The sequence below is a fragment of the Hemiscyllium ocellatum genome, chromosome 11 (assembly GCF_020745735.1).
Source record: "Hemiscyllium ocellatum isolate sHemOce1 chromosome 11, sHemOce1.pat.X.cur, whole genome shotgun sequence".
In the NCBI taxonomy this organism is placed as follows: domain Eukaryota; kingdom Metazoa; phylum Chordata; class Chondrichthyes; order Orectolobiformes; family Hemiscylliidae; genus Hemiscyllium; species Hemiscyllium ocellatum.
The window spans coordinates 14,113,258-14,129,370 of record NC_083411.1 but is presented as its reverse complement, the minus strand read 5'-3'; the positions used below and the strand labels follow the sequence as shown (position 1 = coordinate 14,129,370).

The 16,113-nt window shown below is 40.4% G+C and overlaps 1 protein-coding gene across 2 annotated transcripts in view; it reads right to left on the bottom strand.

Annotated features, from left to right (window-relative positions):
* si:zfos-2326c3.2 (mitogen-activated protein kinase kinase kinase kinase 4) overlaps nucleotides 1-16,113 on the bottom strand; it is a 290,366-nt gene that overhangs the window by 101,379 nt on the left and 172,874 nt on the right. For both annotated transcript variants that reach the window (XM_060832025.1, XM_060832026.1), the window contains one exon: nucleotides 3,204-3,323. In XM_060832025.1, the coding sequence (XP_060688008.1) occupies nucleotides 3,204-3,323 (120 nt within the window). The remainder of the gene's footprint in view (nucleotides 1-3,203; nucleotides 3,324-16,113) is intronic.

Below are 16,113 nucleotides of genomic sequence, written 5' to 3'. Positions count from 1 at the left end.
GACAGGGGGATGGGATGCTCATCACAGGGTCGGTGTAGACTCAATGGGCCAAATGGTCTGCTTCCACACTGAAGAGATTCTATGAATTCAATAAGAAAGTCTGCAGCTGTCGGTGAGTGTGATTGGGTGAATTAGAGCCAAATACGGTGCAGGAAGAGAGATAGACTGGATTAGGTGAACGTGAGGATAAAAAGACAAACAAAAATTTAAAGCTTCACACTCCTTAATTTTTAAGAAATATTTACCAAATACAGGAAGGAGACAAAGTCACTGAAACTGGCCTCTGTCTGAGACAGAGGTCAATCCATATTGAACTAATCTTTCAACCCCCTGAACATTCTGGCGAAATTGTGCGTTGCTAACAAATCGCTACATTTCCAGGAGGATTTAGAAACTCCAGCCAAGGGGGGATATTGTGGTGCAAAAATGTCATTAGCAGCTCAAATCTCATTCAGATGTTTATGATCCTGGCCTAGACCCCTAACTTATACCATGGTCCTGGAAGGGATCGCCACATTATACACCATGATCTGGTGAGAGATGAGCAGCTTTTAATTTTGAAGTAACAAAATGTGAGATCCAGGGGACTTCGTCGAAGAATAAAACCACATGATTCCATGATTTTGAATGAGCAGCAATATTTTACCACACATGTTAGAGCAGTAATGCATTCTATAGTAAATGCATAAGTTATTTCGAACAGCCAGAATTAGCAAGAGGTAAACCTTGGTAATAGAATCCAATCAAACACTCACAGCACACGTTAAAAATACAATCAATCCAGAACCTACAGAATTCTCAGCAGTCCACCAAAATGTTAATGACACAGTGTATCAACAAAACTTATTAACCTTCACAGGGGGTTAGAGTTCTTCACTTTACCTCATCTGGCCATGATAAGAGTTAAGAGTATGTTGCTGGAAAAGCACAGCAGGACAGGCAGCATCCGAGAAGCAGGAAAATCAATGTTTTGGGCAGGACCCCTTCATCAGGAATGAATTATAAGAAGCATGTATAGGATTCTTAAGAATTAGTGTGTCATGATCTGTCTCAGGACTGTTCCTGTTTTGATGGAACATCCTTCGGTCCTCAGTTCATGCTCACCTTAAATCTGAAGTTGCATTCCAATACAATTTCATCTTCATAGCCTCAGCTTTTTGGGTTCAGAAGGGATTTGCCAGGATGTTCCCAGCTATGGAGGGTTTGAGTTATGAAGAGAGGTGGGATAGGCTGGGACATTTTTCATTGGAGTATAGGAGATTGAGAGGCGACGTTACAGAAATGTAAAAAAACAATGAGGAGTATAGGTAGACTTAATGGCAGCTGTCCTTTCCTTAGAATGGGGGTTTCAAGAGCAGGGGGCACATTTTTAAGGTGAGAGGTGAGAGATTTAACAAAGACCTGAAGACAATATTTTTACACAGAAGGTGATTCACATGTGGAATGAACATCATAAGAAAGTGGGTGGATGTGGGGACAATTACAACATTTAAAAGACATTTGGATAAGCGTACCAAAAGGAAAGTTTTAGATGGATATGGGCCAGGAGCAGGCAGGTGGGACTAGTTTATTTCAGGATTATGTTCGGCATGGACTGGTTGGACTAAAGGGTTTGTTTCCGTGCTGTATGACTCTATGACTCTATGTCCCTGGTTACACAAACTCAGTGTAGTTCAGTTGCCCCTCATACAGGACAGCTAATACTTCTAACATGGAGGCTCCCTCCGTCTCTATTTCACTAACATTCACAGTGCCTGTATGTAATATTCAAAGCTGCTCTTCCATGACCACCAAACTGTTTGAACTGACATTTCAAAAACTTGTCAATAAGCTTGCCACTATCACTGGGCAGAACTGAATGCTGCTACCTCACAACGCTGGAACAGAGTATGCTCTGAATGTTATATGTCCCAGAGAATGCTAGCTTGCTCAGTACAAATAAAAAAGATATAACTTGAGGATTTCATCCCAAGATGGACTGAAGTAAGAATTTAGAAGTTAGGGTAGCAGTTTGGATTTTGGAAAGCAATTCTCAAGGTTTGCAACAGAAATTTGTGGTGCTGAGTGGTCTGCAAGACCATGACTTAGTTGAGGGCCTTAAGTGAAAAAATTAAGCCAAAGGCCTCACCTGCTTCCTTCTGATTTAACAGGCAGCAGGAGAGGCTTGCATTCAATATGATATCAGGGAGGGTTAAAGCTATGATTGTCAGGGCCGTGGGGTCGGTTTATTCTTTCCTGTATCTCTGTGCCAATTGGAAACCCTTCTTCTGTTACCTCCCATGCCCTGTTTTGCCGCTGCCACCCCCCACCCCACCCACCATGTTCGGCTTCCATCCCTGCCTTGCCAATGTATCTCCACACCTCAAACCCTTGCCCAGCAAGATCCAGACCAGCCAGGGGGCATTTGCAGCTTCCCTTCCTCCTGGTCCACCTGTAATACCTGCAATGGCCAACCAATGGTTTGGTGAAGGGTTGCAGGCCTCATGTTGGCTGGTAGCTCTATGAGACTGGACCTCTTCCTAGAAATGGGATGGAAATCTCGCCTGATCTTAATTAATCAAAGACCCAATGGCTGAACAATTAAAGCCTTGCCAAGCAGAAGCTGTGCTTGACACCAAGAATCTACCCTGTGGTAACCTTTCTCAGTGTTTCACCCAATCCATGGTGTCTGGTAATGCTGTTAAGACACCTCTGACCCCAGCAACACCAGACAGTGGAAATCTTAGGCATATGCAGATGCTAACAGCAATTTCTGAATTGGAACAGGGATTTTCAGGGAAACATGGCTCACCTTTAGCCAGCTGAGTTCCTGTGACTGTCTAAGTTGGCCCATGAACTAATAGCATGATTTCATTGACAAATTCCCATGGAAGGTAAACAATGTTGACAGCAAAATAGTTGGGAAGAAAACATGGGAAGGCATCGGATTTCCAGCCTTTTGTGTAAAGTGAAAACTATTTGCTTCATTTGGTTGGTGATAGCCTTTCTTGGGTATTGATGAGCTACAGAGAAGCATATACTGATATGAAAATGTGTTCATTTGTTAAGGTGCCCGCTGCATCAACCAGCAGATGATGGAAGACGATTCCAAGTTAACACAAATTAAGCTGACAAACACCTCAGCATTAAAGGAAAAAATAAGCTCTCAGCGTTGTGCCATAGACCTCTGAGCAACAAAGTATGCATCATTTAAATAACTATACCTTAGGAGGTGGTTCCTCATTGTCCCAAAATACTTCGTCTTGTCCCAGAGATGCTGGAATTAGGACCATGTCGCTTAATGAAACCGAACTGGAAAGGTTGCCTCTATGTTCTCGCAGATCCTGTGGAGGGGAAGCCTTCACATTAATATGGAACATGACCAGATAAAAGGTGGACAGATAAAATAAAGATCACTTTTCTCATTTAAAATGAAACATAAATAAATCTCAAGACCTTACTGATAATCACATTTGTTTTTAGGAACACTGGAATACCATTTAACTTGGAGTGCCAGAAAGCCTCATTCATAATTGTATGTGTTGGACAGAATCTCGGCACACATGAATCTCAGTGATCTTTTGGATTCCCATGATCCTGGGAATTTGTAATGTGAAGACATGTACCTGTTGAGTGAGTGCTTGTCAAACTGAGCAGGAGAATTAACATCCTATTGGAGTGTTCCTACATTGCTGATCAGGTACAGTTATAATTGATTGAAAAGTGTATTTCTTCTGATTCTTTGGAATTTTGCCATCTGGGAACTAATGCTAACAATGTTGATTGTTCTTTCTTCTAAACTCAATTGGATCCAGATTAAGCCACGACGAGTCACTGTCCCTCTGTAGGATCTATTGACTTTCACAAGAATGCGCCAGGGATCCCAGAGTCTGATTTCACCCAGGGGCTGGATCTAGCCTCCAATGAGTGTGTTTCTGTGTCTCTGTCAGTCTAATATCAATACTGGAGTGAGTCATTCGCAGTTTGGAATGTAGCCCTTGGTGGGGGCATGGTTGCACTGCCCTCCATCGAAGTTGCACATTTTGAGTTATCAACGAGGGATGAGATTATTTTCCTCAGAGAAGTTTAAGTTGAGAATAGCACACTTGGCCACTCGGTCTTAACATCAGTGACTCTTAAAGAAATCAATAATAAAAGTGCTCAAAAATCCAAAGGGCTCTGATTGAGAGATAGGGAGAAGCTTATTTCATTAGCAGGAGGGTCCATAACTCGAAGACAGAGATTGAAAAGAAAACAATGGGAATTGAGGAGAAACTGTTATGCTGTGAGTCATTGTGATCTGAAATGCACTCTGTGAAAGGGTGATGGAAACACATTCATTAGTGACTTTTAAATGCTAATGTATTTTTGTAAAATAAACATTTGCATGGCTACTGGGGAAAAGCAGGAGAGAGACAAGAATTGGAAAAAAACATTTTGAAACAGCCAGCACAGCTGATGTTCTGTGAGATTCCATACGCACATCAGTTCCACATTCTAATCCTACTTTTATCGACCCACCATGATTGAATATCAGAGCAGACTCAATGGGCCAAATGGACTAATTCTGCTGCTTTATATTAGCTACACGATGCACTGCAGCAATTGATTGAGATTCCTTTGACAGCACCTAATCCCCATGGACTACTAAAGTTCAGGACAACGACTCATTCTTATCTTCTTAAGGGCAATTAGGGATGGGCAACAAATGCTGACCTAGCCAATAACACTCTTATCCCATGAACAAATAATGCAGGAAAATTCTAGGAGATGTACATTGCCAAGTCTCTATTTGTTTAGAGATTGCCCCAAATTGGATAGTCAGATATTTCTCTGTTACTTGCAGTGATGGGATATAAGATTCTCTGAGTCCACAATGTAAGATTCTACTAGTTATGTACAGATCACTAGCTATTTGACTCGCCAGCTTTAAGGGCATTTAAATGGTCATTGGATAAACATATGGATGATAATGGAATAGTATAGGTTAGATGGGCTTCAGATTGCTATCAAAGGTCGGCACAACATTGAGGGCTGAAGGGCCTGTACTGCGCTGTATTGTTCTATGTTCTATTTGATTAGAAACTAGTCCTGATGGAAAATCAGACAGATAGTGCACCATTCTAACTCAAATCTCTTCCATTGATAGCTAACCTCATTTATGTAGAACACCATGATTGAGAAACTAGACTCTTAATTTGTTTGAGAGAAACTTCAGGACATAATTGTTGAATATGGGTGGGAAAGGGTTAATACTGAGGCATGTCATATGCAGCATTGACAATGATGACATCATGTGGACTTATGGGTAAAACAGTTTAAAATCTCAAAGGAGTGACTGTGGTCTTCCTCAAAGTCTCTGTAACAATGTTTGACACAGCAAAGTAACCTGTAAGTTATTAACAGGAAACAAACTGGATAATGTGATCTAAAAGAGTCTTTTCTAGTTGGCCCAAGAAATTCTCACTCGTAAAGAGGATGGTGGTAGTTACCTTCATCATGAACAGCAATTTAAACAGCACAGAAAGTTGTCATAACCTGTACATCAGCAACTGGGAGATGTTGCAGGTAAGGTTAGTGCATACACTGAAGCTAACCAAAAATGACAATATGCTCTAGAAAACTATAGTTTCAGGAAGAAAGATCTTACAAGTCCAACAGTCCACATTAAATATACGATTTGCTGCTATTTGAGGGAAATTCAGGGCTCATATTTTGATACAGTGCCGAAGAAAATCATTTAGCTCATCATACCTATATTGGGATTCCACTGGGGTATTCAGCTTTATAAATATTTAACATAACACCACTAGCCATTAAAAAATGTTTTCAACATTACAAGTGGGGATACACTTTACCTCAATGACTGTAAAGCACTTAGAGATATGTGGTAATACCGAGTAGTGGAGAGGCTGTATCTAGGTACTGATGTATAATATTGATTGGCTTATTTAAAGAAGAACATAAATACTTTGAAATCCATTTTGAGAAGGTTTCCCAGACTAACAGCTGGAATGGGTTAATTGTTTTATGAGGAATGGCTGGACAGATTAGGGTAGTGTCTGCCGAAGTTTAAAAGAGTAAGAGATGACTTGATTGAAATGATATGATTGTGACGGGGCTTGATAAGGTGGATGTGGAGAGGATGTCTCCATTCATGGGAGGTCCAGAACTGGGGGTCACTGCATAAAAATAATAGGTCACTCAGTAACATAGAGGAAGTGTTTTTTTTGCTCAGTGGGTCATGAATGTTTGGAACTCCACACCTGAAAAGGTGGTGAAGTCAGAGTCTTTGAATATTTTTAAGGCAGATGTAAGTAGATTCCTCTTAAGAAATGGGGTGAAAGGTTATTGCAGTAGGCAGGAATATGGATTAGAGGTTACCATCAGGTCAGTCGTGACCTTATTGAGTGGAGGAGCAGGCTTGAGGGGCTGAATGGCCTTTTCACGCTCCTACATTTTATATTTTTATGGACATGTTATGGTCATGAAAATTGCTTTATAAAAGCCCACATATTTTAACTTGATTAAAAGGTTCACTTATGACTGAGATTCTACTTAAAGTTAATTCTTTCACCAATGTGATGCAATGAACTTATACAAGCTAGCAAATAGGCTAGCCACCTGAAGGCTTCACTTTCAAATGCAGTGTTTCCTTCAAAACTATTTTGAAAGCTTGTTTTTTCCTGTCAGTATCTTACAGTTAGGCATTAGTATTTGATTAGAAGACAGCACTAGCTGTTCTGTACCAAAGTGATAAATGGAGTTAAAATCAGCTTCCAGGAAATTTCATCAGAGTCTGAACAAAACTGCTCCGTCCAGGATTATGGTTAGATCAATGCTCTATGAGGTAATCCATAAAACAGAAAATTCAAGTACACACACACACACACACACACACACACACACACACACACACACACACACACACACACACACACACACACTCTCTCTCTCTCTCTCTCTCTCTCTCTCTCTCTCACACACACTTCACATTTTTTAAAAATTCAATTCAAATGTCACCATTTCCAATAGTGGGATTCACCCAGAATGTTAACTTGGAGTTCTGGACTATTTGGCCAGTGACATTAATACTATGTCACTGCCTCCCTCCATAATCTTCCCTAAACTGTCGATCTAACCATCTCCAGTTGCTTCATCAATGACCTTCCCAAACAGGATGCTTTCCTTCATTAGCCAGGGCATGGAATATAGGAGCAAGAAAGTCCCGATCCTACTTTATAAAACATTAGTTAGGCCATATAGAGAATTCTGCAGTCCCTGTGATGTAGGGGCACCCACAGTGCTGTCAGGAAGAGAGTTCTGTCATCCTGATCTAGGAACAGTGAAGGAACCGTGAGAAATGTTCAAGTTAGGATGGTGTATAGCTTTGGGGAAAACTTGCTGGAGGTGGCATACCCATGCATGTGGTGTATGTGTGAAGAGAGGGAATAAGTAAAAGGTGAAGAGCAAGTGGCTTAGAGGAGATCTGAGAAAGACCTTTTTCATCCAGAGGATGATAAACATATGGAATGTGCTGCCTGAGAAGGTGGTAGAGGCAATGACTCTGGATGTGCACTTCGAATGCCAGTAAATTCTAGGCTCAACCAAGTTCAAGTGAATGGGAACAGTACAATTTGGTTGGCCTAGACATGGTAGAGTGAAGGACATATTTCTATGTTGTATGGCTGTATGACTATGGAAACTGAATTGTGACAGTCATATAAATACTGGAGAAAAACAGGTCAAGGGCTGGGAATTAGCTTCCGTGAGTAACTCATCTCTTAACTCCCAAAGCTTGTCCTCTACCTACAATGCACAAGTCAGGAGTTTGATGGAATGCTCCCTACTTGCTCAGATGAGTGCGACTCCAAAAACACTCAAGAAACAGAACAACCAGGCCAAACCTGCCCGCTCAACTGGCATCCTACCCACCAGCATCAACATTCAGAAAATTCATCACAGTCGCAGCAGTATGTATCACCTTCAAGATGCAATGCATCAAATCACAATTAAGTCTTCAACAGCACCGTTCAAACCACTCCCAATCAATGAGAAGGACAAAGGCAGCAGGTGCATGGGTACACCACCACCAGCAAGTTTTCCCCAAAGCTACACACCAGCCTAACTTGGACATTTCTCACGGTTCCTTCACTGTTCCTAGATCAGGATGACAGAACTCTTTCCTGAGACACTGTGGGTGTCCCTATATCACAGGGACTGCAGTATTTCAAGAAAACCATCACCTCCTCAAGGTCTACGCGAGATGGATGATAAATGTCAATTAGCCAGCGACCCTCTCAAAGGTGTTTCTGTGTCTCAGTCAAATGTGGCACATGGGCTACAAAAAATAACTTGCTCAACATACAGATTCAATAATTGTGGAAGGATTATGCTTGGATCAGGATTTTCCACTTCAGTGACAGAGTTAGATCAGAATTCTCAACAGTAAAATAGGAAGCTGTTTGCCAGATTGAATTCCAAGTTTGGATCAAAAGTTTGCTTTGACTTTGTCTTTTTCCAGAGTCAGAAGGATGACAACTTTAATTTAATTGACAAATTTAATTAGGACAGACAGAATGTTCTGTGGCTCTCTGTGATTCTCTAATTTGACCTTAGCATCTTTAGATATGAAAGGATACAACAGAATGTTAATGTTTTCAGGAAATGTGCAAAAAACACAAACAGAATCTAATTGGTTAATAAAAGGGATCTGAAAGTATGACCAGATCTGCTTCCATTGGGCATAAAGTCTGGGAGTAGCCCAAAATGGATGGATCTCCAATTTCATTTTTCCAGCATTCATAGTTATTTAATTTCCACTAATTTCACTCTGGATGTCCGCCATAGTCTTATTCATTTATCTTTGGTTACTTGCCAGTTGGATGATTCTCCTACTCACTCTCCTCTCTGGGAATATGTCCAAATGAGTCATTCTGCTACTTACTATTAACATACAGTTGGCATCACCAAATACCTTCTAATCCTTTTTGGTCACATAGGTGTACACATGGAAAATCAAAAGTCACATCTAAAGGTCAAATCTTTCGGTACATTATCCAATGCAACTAATACCAACAATGCTTGGAACTTTCATTTTTACAAATAATCTTTTAAAAATCTCTGTATTCACAAAATTTCAATAAGATGGACCAGTGAACAGGATATATGAGCACTGACAGAACTAAATTGACTGGGTTTGAGATTGCGGTGCTGATGTGGGGGAAAAGCAAGAGAATATGACAATGCACCAACCTTGAGTCTGGTCTGCCACTCTATGAGATCATGGCTAACCTGTGGTCTAACTTCATATGTCTCCATATCTTTGGTTAGCACGAGTCTATCAATTTCACATTCAGAATTAAAAATTGTGAGAGCATCAACTGACATCAAGGAAAGAGATCCAAACCTCTAATGAGAAGAAATTAAATTAAGAGCAGGCCAAACAAACCACTAAACAGAAATGTGACTCACAGCAGCATTACAGCTGCTTGATATGTAATCTGTAAAGACATTTCATTGTCAAAGTGTCATTTACTCTTGTCTGAATGAATTAAAATGTTGCAAGCGTGCCTTGGAGACTGAAAAATCTCCAAGAACTTTCTGCTGGTTTGGGATATTATCTTTTGGTTACACACCAGGGAAATAAATTAAAATGACTCCATGTCCCTCCAGAATCCCAATTTTATTGTATCTCAGGGGACTTTGACCTCAATTAACTTAAAATTGAGACAAATGCAATCAAGGTCCCCAACTTTTAAAGGTTTGTCACGGTGATCACACAGCGCAGTGGGAACACCTCATTCTGAACTGAACTTTGTTTTCTAACAGCAAATAAAAAGATTGAAGTGAGTGAATATTTGCATTATTGCTGATAGAGTGAAGAATCATTTCATTGGATTGATCTGGATTTGCTTCAATGATGTCGGTTTAATTCAGGCTCCAATGAACCAATGCCCCTCATTTATCTCTATTATTTTCAACACATCTACATTGTCACAACAGATCTCAGGAGGCGTGCATTAGAGATTTATCCCATTTATCTTACTTTCGTTGCTGTCCACTGGAGGCTGAAGGTCTGTGATTCCCATAGTTGAAAGGGAAACTCCCCTACGTCTGGCATAACTGGAAACCTAATCATTTTGCCTAATTGTGAGACTCTTCAATGACACTTCATCAATTGCTGTTTGCTACACCATCAGGAGGCAGCACTGAGCCATAGCAAGGTGTTCCCTCACATTGTTGAGAACAATTGAATGATGAGGTGGTACCACCCAATGTCCCTGACAGCAGCACGACAAAGACGTGATGGAAAACCTGATCATCTCAGCTAGGGAGCAATAGAGCAGTTTTGGAGTGATGTAACAACAACAACTTATATGTATATAGTGCCTTAAATGTGATGAAACATCCCATGGTATTTCACAGGAACATGATACAGCAAAATAGGGACTGAAGCTCATGAGGAGACAAAAGACCAGATAAGCAAACTCTGTGCCGACGAGGTAGGTTTGAAGGCATCCCAAAAGGATAAGCTGAGATGGAGAGGCAGATAAATGTAGAGAGGGGGGCCTAATCAACTGAAGGCAGACACTCAGTTGTGGAGTAAGTTTATTAGGGATACATAAGGGGCATCAAGGACAGTGGAAAGAAAACAGGAATATGACATTGAGATCAGAAATTATCCAAGATCATATTGAATGGTGCAGCAGGCCGGAAGGGCTGAATGTCCTGCTCCAGCTCCTAGGTTCTGTGTCTCTCTAAGGCCAGAATTAAAGTAGTACAGATATCTCTGAGGGATGAAGGACTGGAGCTGATGACAGAGATAGGATGGGGCATGGCAGTGGAGGGATTTGAAAACAGGGATGAGAATTTTGAAGATGTCACTTGACTGGGAGTTAATGTAAGGCAGTGAGCGCTGGGGTATTAGTGGAACAGGACCCACTGTGAGTTATGGCAATTGGATGATCTCAACCTGGATAATTACAAAGTAGTAGAAGCTGGACCCAAGATTCAGAAGTTTTCTCCCCATTCCTGACAAACCCCAGGTCAGATAGGAGGACCAAGGGGCCAGGGAATGAGCAATGCGGGATGGAAAACCCAAACTCAACAGGCCTATCAGGTGTTGATGCCGAGTTTAAACAGATCTTATTCTTTTGCTGTAGTTGGGGCCTGAACCAAAAATGTGGTGAGTTAGGAATTTTTATCATAGCAGTAATTTGTTCTTGAAGGGCTTATAATACCTGTCAAACTGTCAGGTTGTAAAGTTTTTAAACTTGTTGCTTGTAACAGGGAGAGGTGAATGTTCAAATTGTGGAGCCTCTTAAATTTTCAGACTTTAAAAATAAGAAATTATATTGAGAATTATGTTTCATTGAGAATATAAAGATATCTGATCAAATAGTTACACTATTTGTTGGTGACATTAGCCTACAGGTTATCATTTTGGCATTAGTTTAGATTACTTACATTATTAATGTTTAGCTGTTTTTCTTAAATAAACACCATCTCAACAGGGGACCGTAAGTTCATGGTTTGATTGACAGCTCAAAGATGTTATTAAGGATTAGCTGTCTTTGATGTATGTTTACTAATCTAAATTTGTTTATTTTTATCAGGGGATTAATTGCAGAGAGGGTATATTGCCTTGAATGAACTCTCATGAAATGTGGACATATGTTTTGAAACAGTAAATATTTCAAAGATATTTAGAACTAGATTTCATTTTATTTCAGCATGATTCCTGAGGTCCTAAGGTGGAAACTGGGTGAAAAACATTAGGTAAGATTAATTCATAGGCAAATACTTCTTATTAGAGCATTAAATTTGGTAATAGCTTTCTCTGTTCAAAATTTTCAAGTTTGAAACAGATGGTTTATCGATGATATGGCATTCCTAAAATGGAAGGAGGTATCAGTTACCTGGGCTCATTTGGACCAGGTTTCCAAGCCTGAATTGAATGTGATTTGTCTATGGATAGCAGTTATGATTTACACCTGTTCCTTCTGCTCTGCAAGGCTTAAGGGATCAGGACTGAATGTGGATTTTTAGTTTTTTTTTTATCTTGGATTAGAAGGCTTGCCTTATGAAGAGAGATTGAATAAGATTGGACATTTCTCTCTGGAGAGAAGGAGGAAGAGAGGAGACCTGATTGAGGTGTAAATAATGAGAGGAATAGATAGAGTCAATAGCCAGAGACTTTTGCCCAGGGAGGGATTGATTCCAGAAGTCATAGTTTAAAGATATTAGGAGGAAGGTATAAAGGAGACGTCAACGGTAGGTTCTTTATGCAGAGAGTTGTGAATGCATGGAATGCGTTGCCAGCTGTGGTGGTGGAAGCAGGGTCATTAGGGACATTTAAGTGATTGCTGGACATGCACAGCGGACAGCAGTGAGTTGAGGGGTATGCAGGTTAAGCTACTATATTATACAGTAGGATTAAGTCTCAGTACAACATCGTGGGCCAAAGGGTCTGTTCTGTGCTGTACTTTTCTATCTTCTATTGATCTATCTATCTATCTTAAATGCCTAAAGGTGAAATCCAAATTTAAAGTGAATTGCAATGGATTGTAGATCAGAGACTACAACTCCATTTCAAGTCTTTTTTATCATAAAGCTCAAAGCTGATCCTTTGGCACTTTTTTCCCCTTGTGGGAGAGTCAAAGGACAAAGTTCAAAATCTCAGCATAGGGGCTCATACATTTAAGACAGAGATGAAAGATTTCTTCTCTGAGGTTAGTGAACCTCTGGAATTCTTTGCTGCAGAAGGCTGGTGAAACTGGGTCGTTAAGTTTACTTAGGACTGAGTTGGACATTTTTAATCAGTGAGGTAATCAAGGGTTATGTATATAAAGGCAGTAAAGTGAAGTAGAGGATTATCAGATCAGTCATGATCCCATTGAGAAGTGTCATGATTTGGAGATGCCAGTGTTGGACTGGGGTGTACAAAGTTAAAAATCACACAACACCAGTTTATAGTCCAACAGGTTTATTTGGAAGCACTACCTTTCAGGGCTAGGAGCAGCATTCTGAAAGCCAGTGCTCCCAAATAAACCTGTTGCACTATAACCTAGTGTTGCGTGAATTTTAACATCAAAAAGTGTACCAGTCTTGATGGGATAAGTTTCCCACTTTGGTCCTAAGCTTTACAGCCTTATGAAGCAATAGAAACCCAAGATATAATAAAATTTTTGAAAATATGTCCGAAGGCAAAGGGAGCTATAACATTAAACTGCCACCAAATGGAGAAAACAATTAACGATACTGCTGCTGCAGAAATCATGAAAGGAAATTCAGTTTTGGGATAAAGTGATGAGCATCAAAGACAGTGTTGATGCGAAGGTAGTTTTTCTACATTAGTAGAAGGGTCAACAACCAGTAGTCATGAATTTAAAGTAATTGGTAAAAGAATAAGACCCGATTTGTGGAGTTTTTTTTTCACTGAGGGTTGTAGGAATCTAGAACTCACTGCCTGAAAGACGGATTGCATCAGAAACTCTTGTAACATTTGAACAGAACTTAAATATTCACTTGCATTGCCACAGCCTCTAGGGCAATTTGGCTGGAAAGCTGGAAAATGGGATTAGCATAGTTAGATCTTTGTCGACCAGCATGTACTCTATGGGCTGATTGGCCTCCTTGTGTACTATAAATGTCTGAGTCTATGAATGAGGCCATAAAGGGATCCACACTCGGAGGCAAAACTGACAAAATGGCAGAAGCTTTAAATAATTGCATGGACTTATTATTTACTCCTAATAATGGTGTGGCTATGTTTTTAAAGGAAGAGATCAGGAAGTAATAAACTTGAAGAATGGGTGTGTAATCAGCAAAGTAACTTCAATGTAGGCAAGCATAAAGTGATATAATTTGGTAGGAAGGGTATAAAGAACAATAAAGGGTAAAAATATTTTCCTTAGAAAATAAGCATTTTAAGAAAATAGGAGTCTCATCTTAAATCAATTAAAGCATCTCCCTGTGTTCATAGAATCCCTACAGTGTGGAAACCAGAACCATCTCCCTACTCTGTTACCCAACATTTACCTCTGACTAATGCACCTAACCTACACATCCCAGAACACTATGGGCAATTTAGCTTGGCCAATTCACCTAACCTACACATCTTTGGATTGTGGGTGGAAACCAGAGCACCAGGAGGAAACTCATGCAGACACAGGGAGAATGTGCAAACTCCACACAGACAGTCGCCCGAGGCAGGAATTGAGTGCAGGTCCCTAGCACTGTGAGACAGCAGTATTAACCACTCAGCCACCGTGCTGCCTATTCAATTGCTGGGGGTGGTTGTTCAGCCATTAGGAATGCAGACTAGCCTCCCCTTCCCACATAGCCATGGGTTGGGAACAGCTATAATCTACAAAAATCAATTGTCTGGAATGGTGTGAACATCTGTGGTGTCCATATTGTAAAAATGACAGAGAGAAACTAGAGAAGGTAAAATATAATGATACGGCAGAGAAGAAAGTTATTTTGCTCTTCACACCTAACTTGAAAGAGCTGTCCCAATTAATCCCATTCTCTCCTGCTCTATTCCTATCACCCTGTCAACTTTTCTCTTCAAGTATATATCTAATTATCTCCGAAATGTTACGTTTGAATTTGCTTCCATCACCTTTTCAAGCTGCACACTCCCGGTCACCATATCTCACTGTGTGAAATTCTCATCATTTGTTCCTCGTGCCAATTATCCTATCTGAAGAATTGAGTTCAAACCTCTTTGTTAAGGAATACATCCCCTTAATTACACACAGATATCAATGGCAAACAGGTTCTACTTTGTTCTTCTGGTTTTGACAATGCAAAACCCTTAACCATTCTGATATTCATGTGCAAATCTCCTATCTCAGCTCTGTTTATCTTTGCTGATTCGCTACTGATTGCCATTTCTGGATATTTTCTCCCCAGCCCTTTCAGCTTTGTTTGTCTCCATGCTGTTCTCTACTGTCTTCCTCCATCATAAGTTCCCTTTCACAAAACCTGTACAAACTAACTTCTCTAACTTCTCTTCCATGGTTGTTCAGGGAAAATCTCCACATGTAACAGAAGAGGCACTGGCTCAAACAGTTCAGACCAGAAAGAGAGGAGACTCTACCCAGCTTCTTTGATTATACAATGTGAGCTGAAATCAGAAAGGTAATGCTGCAAATAAAAAAGACCCAGAAATTCAGGAGAACGTACAATGGCATAAAGAGGAAATAATCTCCCTTGTTCTAAGTGACCCCTCAGCTGAGTTTCCATGCAGCTGAAAAAAAAGTTAGTTGCTTCAGGCCACAACAAGGTTGGAAGGGAGGCCTTGAGCAGAGGAGACAGTAATGTAGCGGAAATGTCAGTGGATGAGTCATTCAGAATCCCAGGCTGATGCTCTGGGGACTTGGGTTTGAATCGCATCAAAGCAGATGGTGAAACTTGTATTCAATAATAATCTGGAATGAAATGTAGCCCCAAATGTGACCACGTAATGTGGCTGTAGTCTTACCAGACAATAGGGCTGCTCTTTCAATAGACACAGAGTGATTGGTGGTGGTTTAACTTGAGGGTCACCACACCTCAGGCAAGGGGAGAGTTTGTGAAGGAGAATTCTTCATGGTAACCTCAGCTGGTGCAGGAATTGAACTTACGCTGTTGGTGTTACTCTACATTGCAAACAAGCCAATTCAGCTAACCAATGTAACCACAACTGTTTTTTTTTAAATCCCCTATCTACTTTTCCAATGCTCTTTAGAGAAGAAAACCTGTCATTCTTACCTGGTCCACTCCAGACCCACAGCAATGTTCATGACTCTCACCTGTTGTTTGTGCAATTAGGGATTGGCAGTAACTGCTCACATCCCATGAATCAATGCAAGAACAAAAGGTAATCATTAGACTCTGTATACGTATGTAACAAAAACCCACCAGAAGTGCAGGTAAAAGATGTCTCGTGCTTGTCTTTTGTCTAATTTATCAGGCACTTGGCCTTCAGCACATGGAGATGAATGCTCTCTTGGCAATCCATCCATCCATCCTACCCCATTACAGGGACCTTGGTATCTGTGCAGTGCCTGCTTTATTTCAATTTCTAGATCAATTTATTTTTAAAACTTAGTAACATATTTCCAAATACACTATGTTAACACA